At 39.1% G+C, this 21555-nt stretch overlaps 1 protein-coding gene across 3 annotated transcripts; it reads right to left on the reverse strand.

Annotated features, from left to right (window-relative positions):
- Positions 1 to 653: 653 nt before the first annotated feature.
- On the reverse strand, positions 654 to 17343 carry CCDC28A (coiled-coil domain containing 28A). 3 transcript variants are annotated; one of them, XM_060167337.1, is made up of 6 exons: positions 17200 to 17343; positions 15130 to 15329; positions 11763 to 11926; positions 7174 to 7328; positions 5365 to 5387; positions 654 to 1218 (listed from the first exon to the last, which is right to left on the reverse strand). In XM_060167337.1, the coding sequence occupies exons 2-6, from the start codon at positions 15285 to 15287 to the stop codon at positions 1164 to 1166; spliced, it is 555 nt and encodes a 184-aa protein (XP_060023320.1). In that variant the 5' UTR covers positions 15288 to 15329; positions 17200 to 17343; the 3' UTR covers positions 654 to 1163. The 3 variants fall into 3 exon arrangements, with proteins under 3 accessions (XP_060023320.1, XP_060023322.1, XP_060023321.1); XM_060167339.1 differs by having other exon boundaries at positions 654 to 3007; XM_060167338.1 differs by lacking the exon at positions 7174 to 7328.
- Between the last annotated feature and the right edge of the window lie 4212 nt (positions 17344 to 21555).

Here is a 21555-nt window from a genome sequence, read left to right on the forward strand (position 1 = left end):
GTATTGTATGATTCCATTGATAGAAAATGTTCAGAATTGGCAAATCCGTAGAAACAGAAAATAGATTACTGTTGTCAAGGGCTGAGGGCTTCGGGAGATAGGGAGTGACTGCTAATGAGTTTCTTTCTGAGGTGATGAAAATGTTCTAGAATTAAATTATGATGAGGGATGCACAACTCTGTGAATCTATAAACCGCTGAATTATATACTTTAGAAAAGGTAAATTCTATGGCATATGAATTATTTCAATAAAGCTATTTAAAAACTAATGTTAATGTTCAGCTACTGTTTGCTGAACATTACTGGTGTCAGCTATTGTGCTAAGTATCTTATATGTAATTTTTTACTTCTTCATAACAACCACTACAAGCTGGTCATTAACCTCATTTTCTAGATTAAAAATTAAAATAGCAACTGAGTAAACACACATGAACCCAAAGCTAATGGGCAGAATGCGGATTCAAATCAAGGTCTAAGCAAGGTCAAAGACCATATGCTCTTTTCATTATGCCAATATTTAAATGTGCGTAAGTTGCAAGATTTGCAAGAAAGTTACAGAACCTCAATTTTTTAAATACAGTTTTCCTTTGAGGACTGAGCCCTTGTATTCCCAGATTGAAGACTACAGGTTTCTCCAAAACAGAGAGAGAGACTAATTTAAAACAATCACTTTATTAAAAATAGCAAATTTCACAAATACTCATTTAACATTTTGTTGTCACTGGCCACTGGAAAACACACCGGGTGTGTGTACTGATTATCTAACGTAAACTGAAGCTGGGCTCCCACAAAAAGCCTGGGCATCATCAACTTATGATCAACGGTGGAATAAGTTTGGTGAGCTCAGGAAGGATAAATTGTTCGGCCCCATCAACAACATTTAGCACAGTGCATTTCAAGTATAACCCGTAAGGCAACAATATAAAGCATAGCAGCAAAAGCTCTGTATCACATTTCCTGTTATGCCTTCCACAAGGCCGGGGCCTCCAGTTATGGTGAATTATGGCAAGTCGAGTTCACTGAAAGCAGCATGTGAAAGCAGTCGCCGCACTTGCACTTTAATTAATTCCTTATTGGGGAAGATGATTCTGCTACTGGATTCAGCTAGAAGAGTAAAGAATGCTGCTTTTCTTCAAACCACGAGAAAGCGACTGCGTTTCATTTTAGCCGGCAGAAGTATTTGGAACATCTTGTGCATCTGCCAAATGGAGTTTCTGTCTGGATTCATCAGTTAAGAAGATTCTCATTCTCTAATGAGTACTTCTTTTAAGTTTCTGGAAATTACATTCAAGAGCTAAGAGACAGAGGTAATAAAAAAAGAAGTATGTTTAAAGGGAAAGTGCCTATGCTGCTATTGAGAAACTTGGATGTGGTAAGACAATCTTTAAATGGAGTAAAGTAATTTTACTATGTCTAGAATTTGAAGATTTAAAAACAAATCACTGATTCAAGACTATGTTCCAGGACTTCCCTGGTGGCGCTGTGATTAAGAGTCCACCTGCCAATGCAGGGAACACAGGTTCAATCTCTGGCCCGGGAAGATCTCACATGCCATGGAGCAACTGAGCCTGCTCTCTAGAGCCCGTGAGCCACAACTACTGAGGCCCACATGCCTAGAGCCTGTATTCCACAACTACTGAGCCCACGCGCTGCAACTACTGAAGCCCGCACGCCTGGAGCCTGTGCTCCGCAACTACTGAAGCCTGCGCACCTAGAGCCTGTGCTCCGCAACGAGAAGCTACCATAATGAAAAGGCCATGCACCACAACGAAGAGTAGCCCCTACTCGCCGCAACTAGAGAAAGCCCACGCGCAGCAACGAAGACCCAACGCAGCCAAAAAAAGAAAAAATAAAAATAAAAAATAGGGCTTAAAAAAAAGAAAAAAGACTATGTTCCAGGTTCTAATAGAGCACAGAATTATTTTAATGCAGCAAGAATCATTTTCATGGTAAGAAGCTGATTAGAGGCAAATATGAAAACTTACTGGATTAACAAAATTCACTTGAAAAGACAACACCACTTCATTTCCTTGGGAAAATAATTTCTTTGTGAAAGTCCAATAGAATGAAATAAAATCGTCATAGCTCTAAAACCTTTCCTATAATCCTCTGAATTATTCTTCAAGAAAACTGGAAATAGAATAAAATTCCTGCATAGTTTATTCCATTCCCTTCTCATCACTGCCTTTCATTTTCCTCTTTCATATATATGATCCACTTGCCACCTGTTCTTCAAGACTCAATTCAAGACTCAACAATGATCTGGATATACTGAGGACAACTAAATGCTAGGAATACATGTACAGCAGACGTTTGCAAAAATGTACAGACATGAACTGTGCCGTCAGAGACATATCTTGTTCAATTGGAAGGTTGAGATTTAACACATATCGACAGATAATGAAATAACACAGAATGCTAGTTTGGGGTACAAACAAAATGCTTTATGGAAGTGGTCAGCTTGAGTGTTATTTGATAAGGAGAAGGGGGAGGCCAGAGCAAATCTAGGTAGAAAGTACAACCTGAACTAAGGCATTAAGGTGAGCATGAACTTGGGCATCCAGAGAGCCAACTTGGTGGGAATGAAAAATAATGAAAACTATAACAGGATGAATATGCTGTGATCAAATTACTGAGAACCTTTTAAAAATCTGACATAGTAAAAACTTCGTAAGAAACAAGAATGGCAAGATGAAAGTGATGTTTTAGGAAGAATAACTCAGTGGCGATGTCTAAAGTCTACAGCAGTACTGTCCAATAGAAATATAATGTAAGCCACAGACATAGTTTTAAAAATATTTTACTTATACTCATAATCATGAAATTATCATTTCAACATGTAATCATAAAAATATTGAGATAGTTTACATCTTTTCATTCTAAATCTTTGAAATCAGGTGTGCACGTTATACTTAAAGCACATGTCAATCCATGTTGCCGACACTTCGTGTGCTCAGTAGTTACTTGGCTAGTGGCTGCCATATTGGACAGTGCAGCTCTAGGGTTTCTAGAGAACAGAAATTTGCAAGATTGTGGAATCAGGTGATGAGGGCAGAGAATGAAGGAAGAATACAAAACAGAACTGATAACACTTGACAACTAACTGTAATTAAGAGACAGCAAATAATTTCCTGTCCCTGTCCAGGCTAAAGGCAGATAGTGCCAGGACTGATTAGCAATGTCTGCTATAGTCACAGAAGGGATTTTTAAACAATCTTGAAGATTAAAATAATAGGGGCACTTGAGAAAACCATAATTCAAAAAGAGACATGTACCACAATGTTCACTGCAGCACTATTTACAATAGTCAGGACATGGAAGCAACCTAAGTGTCCATCGACAGATAAATGGATAAAGAAGATGTGGCACATACATACAATGGAATATTACTTGGCCATAAAAAGAAACGAAATTGAGTTATTTGAGGTGAGGTGGATGGACCTAGAGTCTGTCAATACAGAGTGAAGTCAGTCAGAAAGAGAAAAACAAATACCGTATGCTAACACATATATATAGAATCTAAGGGGGAAAAAATGGTTCTGATGAGCCTAGGGGCAGGAGAGGAATAAAGATGCAGACATAGAGAATGGACTTGAGGACACAGGGATGGGGAAGGGTAAGCTGGGACGAAGCGAGAGAGTGGCATGGACATATATACACTACCAAATGTAAAACAGCTAGCTAGTGGGAAGCAGCTGCATAGCACAGGGAGGTCAGCTCGGTGCTTTGTGACCACCTAGAGGGGTGGGATAGGGAGGGGGGAGGGAGGCGCAAGAGGGAGGAGATATGGGGATGTATGTGTATGTATAACTGATTCACTTTGTTACAAAGCAGAAACTAACACACCATTGTAAAGCAATTACACTCCAATAAAGATGTTTAAAAAATAAAAATTATAGGGGCACTGATGACAGAGAGGAAAATTAGGAGGGGAAAGTATGAATACGGAAAGAACATTTATTACAGATGAGGAAACTAGGGTTGCTAGGCTTTGCTCAAGGTTACACAGCTGCTTACCAAGACCTGAGACCAAGCGATTCAAAGGCCATGCGCTTGCAGTCTACCACCACGGCCTGCTGAACCGTTGGGGCTGAAGTGAGGAAAGCGGGAGACAAATGAGTCTAAATGTTTAACAGAAACTCAGATAAGAGGAGAGGAGTTATGTGTCATAAGCAGAGAGAGAATATAAAGCATAGAATATAACGTAAAACAAATACAAAGAAAAAGAAGAACCAGGAACTACTCCTAAGAAAAGCCTCCTAATTAACTCCTATCTTACCCCCGTATTAAACTCTTTCTTGGCAGTGGTATCTTACATTAACATCTCCTACAGTTTATGTGGCTTCTCAAAACTGTATTTTCTTCATCTGTAAAATGGGGAGTATAACACCACCTACTTCCAAGAGTAGGACCAAATGAGATAATGCGTGTAAAACACTTCATATAATGCTTGGCAAATAGTAGGTATTCAATAAAGGTGAGATATTAATTACTATTACTGGATTTGTATATATCTTCCTATTTCTTCATTGTTTTTACTGCACAATTCAGCAGTTAGTAACAGTATATGTTATTGCAGTAAGAGTGATTTTTTAAAATATCTTTTCTATATAGTTTGGAAATTTTCATATACACATGATTACATGTAGCAGTTACCCCGTATTAAAGATGATACTCTGCAATGTTAAACAATCTACCCAAATTTACATTAGCAAAACGTGGAACCAAATTTCGAAAATCAAATCTCTTAACTCTACAACCAGTATCCTTTCCAGTATCTCACTATTTGGTTCAAAGAGATGTCTTACCACTAAAATTATTTTACAGGCAGGATCATTGTTTTGTTGTTCTTATATATCTCACATTGTGCCTATCAGTATGTTCAAAAATACATTTTAAAAATTTCTTGAAATAATTGCTCTAAATTGAAATGTCAATAAATGAATATTTTACATGTGCCTTTGTGATTTCCTTTAAGTTAATCCTATAATACACTTTAATGCATCTAATATATTCTAGTTCTAATACTAAATTTAGAGTACTGTATTATGTCTGCTATCCCACTTCCATTTAGCTTAAGAATCTAAGATTCAAAATAATGTATACGGCAACTAGCCTAATTCTTAATTCTCTTGATTAAAACATTTTAAAAATTTGTCTTAAAAACCCAGAAACCATACAGAGCAAAGCACAAACCATAGAAAAACAAAATTTCAGCATACAAAACAACTGGGAAATTCCATTTAGAAACTAAAGGGAAAGATGGCTCCAGTAAATAGCAGTACGTTTCTTCACTTGATTGGGACTATTCACCAAAAATTATAATCTGTCAACTTTTCACTGTTGATGTTAAGCAAAGGATACATGGAAGAATTCAATTCTTCTAGCTGTAACACAAAGTAACAAATTTAATTTTTATTTTTATAAGATAACTATCATAGATAATTGTTAACCATACATTATTAAAGACATTATTTCGCATTTAAGCTTTCTTTAAACAAAAAAGTATTAAAGAAAAAACTTTCTAAAAATTTCCAGACTGGGAAATTCACTTATGCAAAATAATAATAAAGTAGCTTTAGTATTTATGAAATAAGAATATAAGAGAATTAAAACCATATGATAAAAACTGAAGTTTTATAAGGATTCTTAAAACCATGCTTAATTATAATCATCTCTAATAATAGATTTTTTTTAAAAAGCTGCCATTTTAATGATCAAAATCTTTAAAAACTTTATGAATTACAAAAACGATTTTATGTGATATTCAGTTTTTAGTATGAGGTAGAATTAACCACCCCTATTTTACAGAGAGAAAAATCTGAGTTACAAAAACATTAAATTGCCCAAAGTTATACAGCTCTATGTAGACCCTGGACTAAACAAAGGCTCTCTGGTTTCAAAGTCAGTTTTCAGCATACCACAATCACAATTAAAAGTATAGGTTTGAGGGCTTCCCTGGTGGCGCAGTGGTTGAGAGTCTGCCTGCCGATGCAGGGGACACGGGTTCATGCCCCGGGCCGCGAGGATCCCACATGCTGCAGAGCGGCTGGGCCCGTGAGCCATGGCTGCTGAGCCTGCGCGTCCAGAGCCTGTGCTCCGCAACGGGAGAGGCCACGACAGTGACAGGCCCGCGTACCGCAAAAAAAAAAAAAAAAAAAAAAGAATCCTATATGGTGTTACTGGTTGAATTGTATCCTCCCAAAATTCATGTTTTAGTCCTAACCCTTAATACTTCATAACATGACTATATTTGGAGACAGGTTCTTAAAAGAGGGAATTAAGTTAAAATGAAGTCATTAAGATGGGCCCTAATCCAGTATGACTAGTGTCCTTACAAAAAGAGGAAATTTGGACATAGGGACCCACACAGAAAGGAAGAATGCCATGTGAACATGAAGATAGTTTTCAACAAGCCAAGGAGAGAGACCTCAGAAGAAACCAACTCTGCTGACACCTTGGTCTCCAGCTCTCAGCCTCCAGAACTGTGAGAAAATTAATTTCTGTTGCTTAAGCCAGCCAGTCTGTGGTACTTTGTTACAGCAACCTTTGCAAGCAAAAACACATGGCAACCTACTAAATTACCATAAACACCAAACACACTATAAATAACTACCACCTGAGTAAATAAGGCAAAATGCATTAATCATGCCAGGATCTTTTGACCTACTATCTTCTATATCTTAAGATCTTTTATATGTACAGAAGCAAATATTTTCCTTTTAGATTTGCCAATATCCCAGAAAATGTGCTTAGATGTAAATATAAGGATATATTGGATCCCAATATATCCTTGGATATATTGCTTTCAAAAAAGAGTATGAAGTCCAACGTGGATAAAACTTGGAAACATTACACTAAGTGAAAGAATCCAGACATAAAAAGCCACGTATTTTATGCTTCTCATTTATATGAAATGTCCAGAATAGGCAGATCTATAGACTGAAAATAGATTGGCGGTTGCTGGGGGATGGGGGAGGGGAGCACTGAGAGGTACAGGATTTCTTTTTGGAGTGATGAAAATGTTCTGAAATTAGATGTGGTGATGTCTGCACAACATTGTGAATATACTAAAAATCACTGAATTTATACTTTAAAATGGTTAAAATGGTGAATTTTATCTCAATAAAAATTTTGATTAAGAAAAGAGTAAAGAAAGAGGACTGTACTCACATCAGACAGAAGCCTATCCAGATTGGAGTCACTGGCTGCTTTTCTCTTATCCTCAGGAAGTTCCTCTAGCTCCCCATAGAGCTCCAAATTCAAGCGAGCTAATTTCTCCTGCATTCCCCGAACATGTTCCATCTGCTCAATGGAACATTCATTTCCTGGGGGAACATTCCAGAATATTAATAAAGATTAGGATAGGTCAAACTAACTGTCTTGAGGAGAAACTTCTAAAGTCAAGGTGCGTAAAAGAAATTGGTTTTCCTTCCTTTGTAAATTACATTAATGACTGCATATTTTCTGTGTAAAATTATAAATCAAATCTCCAACCAGGAACACAACAATCTAAAAAATAATCATGGGCATTAAAAAATGATATAGAAAAAAAATTTAAGAATGAAAGAACCCTTTAGGTAAAAAAAATTTTTTCAATAGTAATATATAGAGAGGTGTTAACACCATCTATTCACGTCCTAGCTGACAACTGCCATTAAAACTGAGTAACCCAGGGGCTTCCCTGGTGGCACAGTGGTTGGGAGTCTGCCTGCCGATGCAGGGGACGCGGGTTCGTGCCCCGGTCCGGGAGGATCCCACATGCTGCGGAGCGGCTGGGCCTGTGGGCCCATGGGCCTGTGGGCCTGTAGGCCGTGGCCGCTGGGCCTGCGCGTCTGGAGCCTGTGCTCCCTAATGGGATAGGCCGCAGCGGTGAGAGGCCTGCATACTGCAAAATAAACAACAACTGAGTAACCCAACATTTTATAATGATCTGAGTGAAACTAAGAGTCCTATAAGGACTTCAACCATGAATCATTCTGCCAACCAACCGTGTACTCCTCCTTTAAGAAATATAAGTGAAAATATTAATAAAGTGTGAAGAATGTAATGAAGCATGAGAACCACAATGTATACACAGTAGAGAAAGACAACTTATTGCTAAAGGATAGGTCTTGCGTTGTTTATTGACTAGACTCCTCTGAGGTAGCATTATCTGCCCAGATCAACTGATGTATATACATAAATATTACATATTTTCATTCCGTTTCAGTACAGCCTCTCCAAATTCTTGATACTATCATTTTCCCCTCCCAAAACCTTTGATTTTTCTCAAAGGCATAATATAGCTCAGCTAAAGTTGAAGTATGTATCTTGAATAAATATGAGTTAATGTAAATTATACTATCTTCTAGCCAGCTTTATAACATCTTCATAAATTGACTATATTACATTATGTTAAGGACTACTAATAATTTTAACGCTAGTTACAGCTCTTTCAAAATCATCCTTTCTTCATAGTAAAATATCTCATATTTCTTCTATTTTAATGATGTTTTTCAACAGTTAGCAACCTGGAAGGTCAAGTGGAAGACCTACCTCAAGAGATATATATGTATGTGTGTGTGTGTGTGTATACATATAAAGATGTACATATATTATACAGACAGAGGAAAACAATATAGAGTAAAAATATAAAGAGGTAGAAATCACAAGGAACAAGAGAAGAGATTCAGAGGATGGACCCAGGTGACCTAACATGAGAACAACAGAATCTCCAAAAGGATAAAAAGGAACAGATGGAGGAGAAATAAATGACCAATAGAAAAAAATGTTCCTTGAGATGAAAGATGAGTTGGCACATATGAAGGGCTCACTGATTTCCAGGCAGGGATGATACGGTCCTAAGCATATTCTGGTAAAGGCTTAAACTTTAAAGATAAAGAAGAATATCTTTCAAGCATTGAGACTGAAAAAAGTTACTTGGTAAGAAAGAATCCAGGGACTTCCCTGGTGGTCCAGTGGTAAAGAATCCGCCTTACAATGCAGGAGATGCGGGTTTGACCCCTGGTCAGGGAACTAAGATCCCACATGTCGCGGGGCTGCTAAGCCCACACGCCACAGCTACTGAGCTTGCATGCCTCAATTAGAGAGCCTGTGTGTTGCAAAACTACAGAGCCCATGCCCTTGGGAACCCGCACGCCACAACTACAGAGCCCACGTGCCCTGGAGCCTGCGCACCACAACTAGAGAGAGAAAACCCGCATGCCAGAACTAGAGAGAAGCCTGTGCACCACAACGAAGAGCCCCTGTGCCGCAATAGAAGATGCCGCGTGCTGCAACTAAGACCTGACTCAGCCAAAAATAAAATAAAATAAATAATAAATAAATCTTTAAAAAAAAAAAGAAAGAAAGAATCCAACTGGCAATTAACTTCTCATCTGCGATGCTTATATATAGCAAACCATCGAATAACAGAGACTTCAATCCAAGAATACAAAGTCACTTAAAAGTTAGGGCAGGAAGGGTGTTGGGGAGAAAAATGAAGAAGTAAAATTGATCCAGGGATTATATCTCAAGGGTGGGAGAGAAGAGAGGGGAGAGGGAAGTGAAAGTATTCTAAAGATGCCACCTTACCGGGATGGAGTAAAGCAAGGAGGAAGGGATGTCATAAAACATCTTTGTGAAATAAATAACGTGTTTTAATGTCTTCTTTTCAAATAATAGTATAACCATGACTGGAAACCCAGAGACTATAAGAAAAAATAGACATATTTGAGTATACAAAAATTTAAAACTTTTATAAGGTGATGTATACCATAAAATCCACACTAATGTTGCTTAAAATATAGAGACACACTAATGTTGCTTAAAAAAATAAAAACAAAAGAGGTCAGAGGGTTAGTACCTAAAATATGCAAAGGGCTCTTAGTGAATAACAACAAAAGGATAAATAACCAAATAAAAAACTGGGTAAAGGTCCTAAAAAAGAGTAATCCAACCGCTTAACAAACATTCATGGCTATTCAAACTCAACAGTAATAAAAAAAACTCTTGGGCTTCCCTGGTGGCGCAGTGGTTGAGAGTCCGCCTGCCGATGCAGGGGACACGGGTTCGTGCCCTGGTCCGGGAAGATCCCACATGCCGCGGAGCGGCTGGGGCTGGGCCCGTGAGCCATGGCCGCTGAGCCTGCTCGTCCGGAGCCTGTGCTCCGCAACGGGAGAGGCCACAATAGTGAGAGGCCCACGTACCACAAAAAAAAAAAAAAAAAAAAACTCTTTACACCAACAGGCTGGCAAAAATGAAAAGGCTGGTAATACCTATTAGCTGGTGGGAATTCAGGGAAAAGAGTTGTTTCATAAATTGCTAATGAAAACTAAAAGTGCAATAGCTTTTCTGAAAAGCAATCTGGATACTTTTATTAATATTAAAATTACCTCTATGCTTTGACCCAGTAATCCCACTCATGGGAATCCATCCCAAAGAAATCAAAACAGCCACATAAGGATATATGTAAAATGATGTTCACTACACCATTGAGTTTAGCGGCTCCAAACTGGAGACGAAGTAAATGCCCTTCAACAGAGAAATGGCTGAATAAACCAGGGTATATTCACAACTTGAAAATTATGTAGCCATTTAAAAAAAGAATGAATTAGAGCTATACCAGGTGACTCAGAGAGATTTTCATCAGGTATTGTTATTTTTTTTATTTATTTATTTTTTGCGGTACGCGGGCCTCTCACTGTTGTGGCCTCTCCCGCTGCGGAGCACGGGCTCCGGACGTGCAGGCTCAGCGGTCATGGCTCACGGGCCCAGTTGCTCCACGGCATGTGGGATCTTCCTGGACCGGGGCACGAACCCATGTCCCCTGCATCGGCAGGCAGACTCTCAACCACTGCGCCACCAGGGAAGCCCCATCAGGTATTGTTTAGTGAGCAAAGCAAGACACCGAAAAGTGTATATAAGATACTATTTGTAGAAAACAATGAAAAGAAAAATCTGTGTGTATGTGTGTGTGTGTGTGTGTGTGTGTGTCACACAGTTAACTGGTTGGGGCTGGGGGGAGGCAGAGGCAGTAGAGGGCGTAGGGGAAGGGGTAGGGAAGCCAAGTAAAAGAGCTGGGGAGGGAAAGACAGCACTTAAAAACACAATATTTATGTTGATGACATTTATGCTTTTGTGTGAGATTCCATATGTGTGCATTCAATAAGTTTTAGATTGCTTTTTAAAAATGCAGGGAAATAATTTTTATCATCAGAAAAAGCTTATAAAGTGAGCTGGAAGCTGAACATGAAATATCTGACCATACACTTTGTGAACTCGTATACAAAAATACCTATTCAGAGTTTTATTGGGACGATCAGTTAACTGTTCTTACATCTTCATCAAGCCAGATTCTTTAATATTCGAAAGTCAGGCATTGTGAGCAAGAAACAAGTTTAGGCTTGAAAGGGTAAAGAAAAATGATCTTGAGTCTTTCTAAAACTGAAACACTAAATCTAAAATATTTCAGTTGACAGAGAATGTCCCTTTTGTTTGTCACACTTTCAATATACTTAGTCCCTCAACAGCAATCCTACTTTAACAATTCAACTAACCCTCCCTTTTTAAAAAACTTTTTTCCTGAAATCTTACAAGACAAATTATATCCCATGACAAATGAAATCTAGGTTGATTGCGTTTTATGCCTCTGGACTGTTGTTTTTTTTTTTTAAATAAAAGAAAATGACACTTCAAAAAGGAATTGCAAAATACATGCAGAAAATATGATGCAAACATCTTGAGAAGAAAAAGAGTAGAGAGAAACAGCTATGGATTACCGAATGCTTGGAGTTTTCCAGAGTGGAAGTCATTCAAAAGGCTGAGGAGCCCCCTCTCCATCTCCTGGACATCGGAGACGTCGGTGAGGAAGGAGTGCTGGATCGGGGTTGACTGAGCGCCTTTGCCTTCTCCACCCTGAGGTTTGGTCTTTTCTTTCATCACTCTGTAAAAAGGGTGCAATAAAAAATTAATTGCCTATAATTACCTTTAAAGAGAGATATTTTTTCAGGCTGTTCTAGACTAAGGAAAAAACAAGACATCTGAATAAAATCAATACTAAATAAAAACAGCCATTTCAAGGCAGAAACCAAAAGAACAGGCTATGAAAATCTCAAACAAATGTATAAAATACAACTACTAAGGTATATAAAGAGTTTGAGTAATGTACTTTTACTCTATGGTAATTCTTTGGACTGCAAAAAATACTGAAGAGAGAATTAGTAAGTCTTTTTACTAGCCTGTGTTTCATATTTCACTTCTCCGTAAACATATTCTGCCTTCCCATCTAACTTTATCCTAGCTGTTCCCTGAACTATGGGCTGTCCAACAAGTGATTATGGGGCCCCTACTCTGTAGCTGACATGGTGCCAGACACTGAGTATATGAATGCGTGCAGGCCATCAGTGACTGCACTGAACCACGCCCAGTCTAAGGAGAAAGACAGACAGAAATTCACAATCAACATGTGATGGAGCGCTAGAACCTGTTGGTCACACCCATAGAGCTGTCTCTAATCTCTCCTCCTCCACTGCCACTGTCCTATACCTGACCCAACTACTCCAGCAGCTTCCCAGCTGGTCTCCCGGCCTCTACATCTCTCAGCCCACAGAGCAGTCAAGTCAATTTTTAAAAAGTAAAGTCAGATCACATAATTTACTTAATGCAAAGCTTTCAGTAGTCCAATAACCTGAAGAAATTCTATGCTCTCTTGTATGTCAATGCTCTACACATTCTGAATCTCTTTTGCTTCCTAGAAATCCCTTCTCTCGTCTCCTTGCAGCTAATCCTCTGCCCACGTTAGCACCCTTCCCCTCACTGCCATCCTTGCCAGGCTACCTCCCACACATGCTTCAAGTCTCAGTTTAAATGTGATCTGCTCAGGAAGGCCCTTTCCGAACCCCTAGACTAGGCTAGTTCTCATTACACACGTCTAGCATATGCCAGGCTCTCAAACTCTGGAGTGATGGTGCTATACATACTGTGACATGGGAGCAGAGAGAAAGAACAGTCTACTCAACCTAAGGGTAGCAGAGAAAACTTCCTAAAGGTGATATGTGAGTGAAGGCTTAAAGACTAGGAGTGAACCAGGCAAAAACAGGAGAGGGGGTTGTGTGTTACTTTTATAACCCCGACACGTGCTATAGATCCTGACGTAACACATGTATTCAGGACTCAGTTAATTTCTACATAACATAGCATGAAGACCTCTTCCCCACAAGTGCACTCGCCACAATGTGGGTAAGACGAATAGGGTGTATGGGGGGCTGTGAGTGTGTGGGCAAAGGTGGCAAGACTAATTAATTCCCGTGAAAAGAAATCAACTTAGAACACATAGGCCGTTGACACTAGGTCACTAACAGTTCTTCACAAAACGGGATTTGTAATTTTACATACATGATATTAGATTTACTATCACTATCTAGTATCTTGCTACTCAAAGTGCTGTCCAAGACCTGTACCATCAGTATTACCTGTGAGCTTATCAGAAATGCTTAGCTGAAGCCCCATCCCGAACTAACTGATTCAGAACGTACATTTTAAAAACATTCCCAGGAGATCCATATTCACATTAAAATCTGAGATAAACTACTATGGACTATAAGGTTTCAGTATAGCAAATTTTGTTTTTTCAAATTGGAAGCTTTATCCAAGTAAGTGTTTTGCATCAGTTCATCACTTAACAACCTTCTCAGAAAAGAAAATAAAAATCTGTTTCTTCTTACTTCGGTGTTTTTGATCATGTCACACTGTCTCATTTTATGTTAAAATAATTCAATTAAAAAGCACTCACTGAAATTATACTATGTGCAAAGCCCCACTCTGAATACTGTCTGGCACACAAGACCCAGCCCTCAGGAAGCCCACATTCTAGAAGAGGGTAGAGAAATAAAAGTACAAGGCAGAAAAGACAATGAGATACAAATAAACTGATGCAAAAATTTGGAAAAAGGAATGATTTCCTTTCAAATCTCTTGGCTTTCTTTCCTCATCAACCATAACCATATTCAAAATCTGATTCTAAATTAAACTCCTCCAGGAGGAAAACCCCTTTCCAATCTGATAATATACTAAAAAGAAGCCCTTATAACTTTTGTTTTTCATTTAGTCCTTATTGGAATGTTCTTTTCCAAGGGTCTCTGGCTATGTCCCTTTCGTTTCCTCAAAGACAGTGTGAGATCATCACCAGCAATCTTGTCTTTTGTGTTAATCCAGTGGCTACAAAGTGCTACAAGCATTACTTCCTTAACTAACTCTCATGATGAGCTTGCAGTTAGAAGCTTATTTAATCATAATTATCTAGAGGATTGAGATTATGAAATGCTTTTTCTCTTAGGATATTATCCTGCTTTCCAAATATCTAACCCTACAAAATACTCATATATGCAGCAATAATAGGTAACATTTAAACTTGCCCCTTTTCCTTTAAAGCCTTAAGACAAATATTAATATGTTCACTAAATATTAATACTGATACTTCTAGGTGGTAGGATTTTAGTATTCTTCTGTTTCTTCTTTGAATTTTTCCTGTGTTTAAATATTTACAATAAATACAAATCACTTCTATTAAAACAGTGAACTCATTCTTTAAAAAAAAATAAAACTACCAAAGCACAAACACTCAGCTTAAAAAAAAACAACAACCAGATATGTCTTTTCCATTTCTGGGTAACTCATCAACTTCGTCTGCAAGTTTTCTTGCTCTGTATTTTTTTTTTAAATATTTATTTATTTGGTTGCATTGGGTCTTAGTTGCAGCTCGAGGGCTCCTTACTTGCGGCATGCAGATTCCTTAGTTACGGCGGGCAGGCTCCTTAGTTGCAGCATGCATGTGGGATACAGTTCCCGGACTAGGGATCGAACCTGGGCCCCCTGCATTGGGAGCACAGAGTCTTAACCACTGTGCCACCTGGGAAGTCCCTGCTTTGTATATTTTAATACGAGACAAAGTAAGAGCCTTAAAGCCAATCATTCATTCTGCATTTTCTAATCTCTATACACTGTAACCTTCAAAAAATTTTTTTCTAAATCACATGTAATATGTGCCTCAAAAGTCAAACCAAGAGGAAAAACATGTTGTAAGGGTTAGTGGATTTGGTATTTACTTTATAGCATTTTGCTGTGATAATGTGAAAGAAGAGAATTCACCTTTTTAACTTTGGTCGCTGTGAAGTTGACTGTGATGCAGGATTTGAAAACCCCGTGCTTTTACTAACTGGAATGGCATTTTTTTTGGCATTAACAACCTGAGTAGAGTGGGCACTAAAAGACTTAGGACTCCTCCTCTTCACTTTGCGCTCCTCCATTGTTTTAAGTTCCTTACTGCACCAAGGCCAGCTTCTTATGACCTAAGGAAATACAGCAAAATTATACATATATGCTATAATACGCCAAAATGAAAGGGCTTCAAAGACCCACTTCACGGGCTGTAAGAGGATCAAGAATTTCAGAGGTCATTAAAGAAAGTTAGAACAAGGATTCTTAAGCTTAGTTTACTGTATTATGTACACAGAATCCCTAACCAAAACTGCCTGTTAGACAAAAATTTTTTTCACTGTTCATTAATTCATCCCACAAAAATTTACTCTCTTCTACATGTCAGGCACTATTTGGGGCATTGGGGAGACAGTACTGAACAAGACAAAGTCCCTGCCCTCAATGTTCCCTACATTCTTATCGAAGGGGAACAACATATAAACACTAAACAAATCATCCAGCCTGACTCAAGCTTTACGTGCCCCTTAGGTCTCCCTTCTAAAATGTATTCTTTGAAAAACCACCTAGATACAAACAGATATATAATTGACATGGGTACCTGCATTTTAATTAGCAACTAGAAACCTTATTTCAACTACCAAGTAGAAATTCAGTTGCTGCCTAGACTTAATACTGATTCTAGTTCCTTGATCAAATGAAGTTCTGTAAAATTAAACTTGTTCCATCACAATTTTAAATTTACTTTTTCTACCTATTTCCAATGAAACATGAAACTTTATTATACATGTTTAGTTTTGTCAATGTCAAAAAAGTTACACTATGAAGTTACAGTTGGTCCTTCCATAGAGAATATGTGTAAAACCTTCTATTTATCCAGTACTTTCCCTTTATGTATTAACCAGCTTTATTTCTCTAACAGCCACCCATCTAAAAATATCCTTCCACATTTCCTTTTTATTTATGCATAATATTAAATTCTTCCTAAATATATTGTTTCATGCATCATAAGATGAGAAATTTATATGGCTATTCTTCTCATCAGATTGTAAAGTGCACTAGGACTGTTAGGTCTTTTATTGTATGTTGTGTTGAATTTAATCATTCTATGACCATTCAAAAAGTCTCAAATCCACTGATGTCACTCCTCAAGTAATTATTTGAGAATTTTAATGAAAATAGATTTTTTTTGGCTACTGTCTGGACTCCGAGCTACTAGCACTGTTATTTAAACCATTGAGCTCAGTTGGCTCAGGCTGACTCCAGACAATCATAACTGGAGCTAAACCTCCAAAGGACCAAAGGCTGTAAAGGAGAGGCTCTATTGCCCAGTCTCTAATCCCAGATAACGAACGTAAATCCGCTTAAATCTTGGCTAACAATTTTTCCTTTAAGAAGCATTTTAAGTAACAGAACAGACATTTTGGGGTTGTTTCAGCATGCAACACAAATTAAATGTTTAAAAAATAACTGAATAGAGAAGATGGGATATCAGTTCTCCAAAGAGGCAAGGGTCCGTATAAATTTATGATACACATAAACACACTGGTTTTCGAATTTAATTATGCTTATACACAGTTGGTGACACAAGAATAATAATAAAAAAAAAACCAGGAAACAATGCAAATAAACCAACAGTGGTCTAAACTATTGATAAGATGTTCTGAGGGGCCAGGGCTCGACAATTATGCTTTTTTGGTTAGATAACATCACTACTACAAGAGCACCGAAACCCTTCTTTTATACCAAGCAGCAAGGAACCATTCAGAGAAGACCTTCATAGACTACAGCTCGTAGTCTAACTCACACATTAGTTTGAGAGCCAGGAACCCACAGCCTCCAAGCCGGACCACTAGAAATTCCTCTTGACTTCACCTCATTGCCCTTCCCTCATCAGCCTTCACGGAGAACCTTCCCTGCCCAGAATCCGGTAGCGGCCAGAACCGGTGGTGGGAGGGGCCTACAGGGGGACATTGCGGGGGTGCCTTTGCTTCCACTTCATACCTGGGGAAGAAGGGGATCGGGGTCCTCTTCCTCAACCTGCAAGGACCCCGGGGCCTCTGAAGCCACCGCCGCAGCTGCAGCCGCCGATGCTACAGCTGCAGCTTGAGCCGGGGTCACATCCCGGAGCTCTCGCCTTCACAATGCCCTTTGTTTACGGAAGTGACGTACGGAGGCGGAACCTCCGCTTACTAGCCGGGAGCCTCGCCTCTTCCTGTTCCACATGTGCGGCTCCCGTCTCCGGCTCTGGCATTGTATTGCTTCCCCTGTCCTGCATTCAACTGTAAGTTCGACGGGCATGGAAAGGAAGATACAGAACTGGCCTTTCACTTTGGGCTCAGTGGCCCAGAAACTGGGAGGGTCAGGAGGGGAGGTGGAGGCAAGAACCGGAAATGTAGTACCTTTTCCGGAAGCTGTCCCGCCCCCTCCGTGTCCGCTCCCACGCACTACAATTCCCAGCATGCTGTTCGAGCAAGCGTGGAGGCGGAACCAGATTGTCGCCATAGCAACTCTTCCGGATTGTTTCTGACGCCTCGCCTGGACTTTGCAAGGTAAAACAACGTTGGCTTGTAAGGCCGCGTAAAAAAACGTGATTCTGTTTAGCAATCCCGAGGCTGAGCCCCTGAATGAAATGCTATTACTGCTGCTATAAGTAGCTACTGTTCAGGCACTTGACAGACGTCATCTCTAAACCTCACTGCAATCTATGAATTAGGTGTTAGAATCCCCCTTTTAGGGGGGGAAATGAGGAAGTTGACACTCAGAAAGGCTGCGTCTCTCTGTCGCCAAGACTGTTCCTCCCTACCTTTACTCCCTCTGGAGAAGGAGTTGAGGATTGAGAGAGATCGAACTCTCCTAAATCAGGGGAGAATCCATGTTTTATTCCCTCATCTGGGGAGCCTTCCCCGTTGAGGGGTGGGAGATATTAGGTTCATAGACGTTTAGATTGAAGAGACTAGAAAGCACCATGTACTTCTCCCTCGTTTGCTAATAAGGAAACCGTATCTAGAGGTCGTATCAATGCCCGAGAGGCAGAGCACAGACGAATATAATTATCCTGGTTTCTAATATGGGATGTTCTACCGCCACCCCCTCCACTTTTAAAAATTCTGAAATGTTTTAAAAAGAAAAACAGAGTAAACATTCGTGCACCCACTATCTAGAATTAACGGATGTTACGTTTTATCATTTTATATTTTTAAATGAAGAAATATACCATTACAGATAAAGCGGGTGCTACCTATTCTCAGTGCCACTCTACTTCCCTTCTGAGGGGTAACTACGGTCTTAAATTTGATACGCATCTTGCTACTCTAGGTTCGTATACTTTCACTGTTACTATGTATTTGTAAACAATATATAGAATGACTTTGGGCTTTTGAAGTTTTACATGAATGCTTTATATTTTGTGTATTGATCTACAAGTTGACTTCTCACTGCAACGGGAGAGAGGCCACTACAGCTAGAGGCCCGCGTGCCGCAAAAAAAAAAAAAAAAAAATGATGTCAGCTCATCCGTTTGGCATCCCAGTAATAAATGGGAAGATCTGACCACACTAGATCTGCACAACAGACTGGCAACAGTAGTTCAAGACCAAGAGCAGCTGCCTCCTTTAGATCAGTTCAGGTGATCTCTGTTTTTCTCTAAGACACAATGTATTTAGTATCCCTCTGAGCCCTGTGGTATTTGCATTTGCAACATAATACAGTAATGAGATAGAGTCATAGAGGTACTTTTATTTGAAATCTAGAGTTCTTGAAAGAAATCTTGTTCTTTGAGACGTACTAGATTTTCCTTTATACTGCAAAGATCCTTGCTTTGGATTGTTAAATGCACACCTTGTGTAAATTAATCAGATACTTTCTTCCTAAAGACAGTATGTATTTCCAGGATAGGAGCTGTGATCAACAAGACCACTCTCCTCACCCCCCACTAATGTACTCTATATAGCATATTTTCAGGACTTCCCTGGCAGTCCAGTGGTTAAGAATCTGCGCTTCCACTGCAGGGGGCACGGGTTGGATCCCTGGTTGGGGAAGATACCACATACTATGCAGTATGGCCAAAAAAAAAAGACTAGCCTATTTTCAAAAACATTATTTCTTATGGAAAATTTCAAACATATACCGAAGAAGACAGAATGGTATAATGAACCCCTAAGTATCCATCATCTAGCTGTTGACTCATGGCCAATCTTGTTTCACTTATGCCCCTCTCCTGACATTTTCTCCTGTCCAGTAATATTTACATTGAAGCAAATCCCAGATATCACTGAATCTGTAATATTTCAGTATGGATCTCTAAAAGACTTTTAAAAACTTTACCATAATATCACTATTATTCCAAACACAACACTAATTGCTTAATATTTTCAAATATGCAGTGTTCAAATTTCCAATAGCATCATAAGTGTCATAATTTTTTTTTTTTACATTTTATTAAATCAGGAATATTTTTCTGTGACGTCCTTAGGTGATGAATGGGTTTGGAAGCCACTGTTGTACATCTTCATTTGTTGAGCTGCAAACTGGCAATGTCTTTCCCCTGGAGGTTACACTCTAAAGGAGATGAAAGGTATCTCAACCCAAAGCAAATGGCTATTCTACCTCAGTGCCTGGAAAAGAGTCACGCCTTATTGTCCCTTGTGGTTCTTTTAGGGAAGAGATTTTTAGGTTTTGATTTTTTAACTTGGAAGCCCATCTATCATTTCCAAGGGTTCCTACATCTCCTTTTCCTCCTATACCAGAATGCCTAGGCCAAGATAGATCAGAATCAATGCTTCTTTGCATGCCTGACTCAGGAAACAGCTAGTAAACAAGCCTTAAAGCAGAAATGAGCTTGCCATATTCATGGAACTGAAAGAATGCCAGTCAGTGTGGTGGTGTGGATTCTGGTCTACTCTAAGATGTACATCTTAAGCATTAGTGAAGGGTCCCAAAATAAACACAGAGACCCTTAAAATTGTAAGTATTTTACTGCTGACGGCTTTGGAAATGCAAACAAGGGGGTAAACAACTGATCTGAAAAGTTACAGACTTAGACATTTACAGAATTCTCACATATATGGTCTTTGATTAATCCGTCTCCCTCAATAGGCTTTAAGTTCCTTGAGGGCAGATATTATTTTTTATCTGATTTTTGTATCTTAAGCACATTGCATTGTGCATTACATAGAACATGACATAAGGTAGGTGCTCAATAAATGTATGCGTTACGAATGAATGAAGTTCTCTGATTTTATTTCTGAAAGTAAAGTGTTTCACATAATTCTTCTTTAAACCCCAAAGTCCACAGATGTAGGCCCAGTCGTAATGCCAATCAGATGATGTCACTAATCCCCAGGCAAGGGCTCTTTTTTTAGCTGGGCAGTTTGTGTTTTGTTTCCCAAGCCTTCATACCAAGGGATCTAATGAAGGAACTAATCCTGAAGCTTAGGGAAATTGTTGCCCGGGTGATTATTTTAAAAACTTAATAGTTGGTATAGTTTCGGTTTGTGATTCTACAAAATTAATGTTTTAATATAATTTCGTATTCACACTTCCTTTTTAAGGGCAGAAGTAGTTAACAGGATTAGGGGATGGCTGTCAGCAAGATACGAGGACAATTCATCCTTTCTCTAAGTTCTTGTCAGAGGGACACTCCACCTTTAGAAGAAGGCTTACTGTAGGCTTAACCAAAAAACAAAGTATACCGGGACCAGCAAATTAGCTACACTGCATTACAACCCTTCCATCAGTTTTATTTCTTTTTGTTGAGCTTTAATTAAGTAGCAGTATTACCATGAAGCATCACAAGATTGCTAAGAAATACCTGTTGGGATAGCTTACAGAATAGCAGTACGAGATGCAGGGGAAGAAGGAGGGAGGAAGGAGGGAGGAGGGAGAGAAGAGGGAGGGCGGGCGGGAGGGAGTAAAGAGTAGGAGTGGCTCCCATAACACTATTTATATCTCTATTTAACGAAGAAATTTTGAAACGTTGCCTAAATCCTAAGCTGCTACCACTCTGTCTTTTGAGTTGCCATAATTCCTATCAATGGGGAAATAAATGTTTACATTGGGGCAAGAAAAGGGATGAGACTCTAGGTAGATGGCCCATGTGTGTCGTAATACAGTAATGAGAATTGGATACGTACAGGTGAACGGGAGGCTGAGTTTGGGGATATGAGGTTGACAAAGGCGAATTGTTCTGTATGATAAAGTGGAGGAAATTGTTCTCGGTGGCAGAGGGTGTGGGTTGAGAAATGTTGCTCATAGTTAGCAAAAAAGTGGGGAGCAGAGGGGGAACGGGGGGACAAAATGGTGGGAAGAAGAAGAGCAACGAGGACTGTTATCCAACTGTAACTGTTAGTGTGGCTATAAT

Source organism: Lagenorhynchus albirostris, chromosome 12, assembly GCF_949774975.1.
Source record: "Lagenorhynchus albirostris chromosome 12, mLagAlb1.1, whole genome shotgun sequence".
Classification (NCBI taxonomy): domain Eukaryota; kingdom Metazoa; phylum Chordata; class Mammalia; order Artiodactyla; family Delphinidae; genus Lagenorhynchus; species Lagenorhynchus albirostris.

What these genes read in the sequence shown, in the direction of transcription:
- CCDC28A (XM_060167339.1), bottom strand. Translation starts at nt 15,287, where the DNA reads ATGGAGGAGCGCAAAGTGAAGAGGAGGAGTCCTAAGTCTTTTAGTGCC. An exon ending in TGGATAGGCTTCTGTCTGAT is followed by an intron (nt 5,388 to 7,173) that starts GTGAGTACAGTC and finishes TTTGTGTTACAG; the next exon opens with CTAGAAGAATTGAATTCTTC. An exon ending in GAAGAATTGAATTCTTCCAT is followed by an intron (nt 3,008 to 5,364) that starts GTATCCTTTGCT and finishes TCTGTTCTCTAG; the next exon opens with AAACCCTAGAGCTGCACTGT.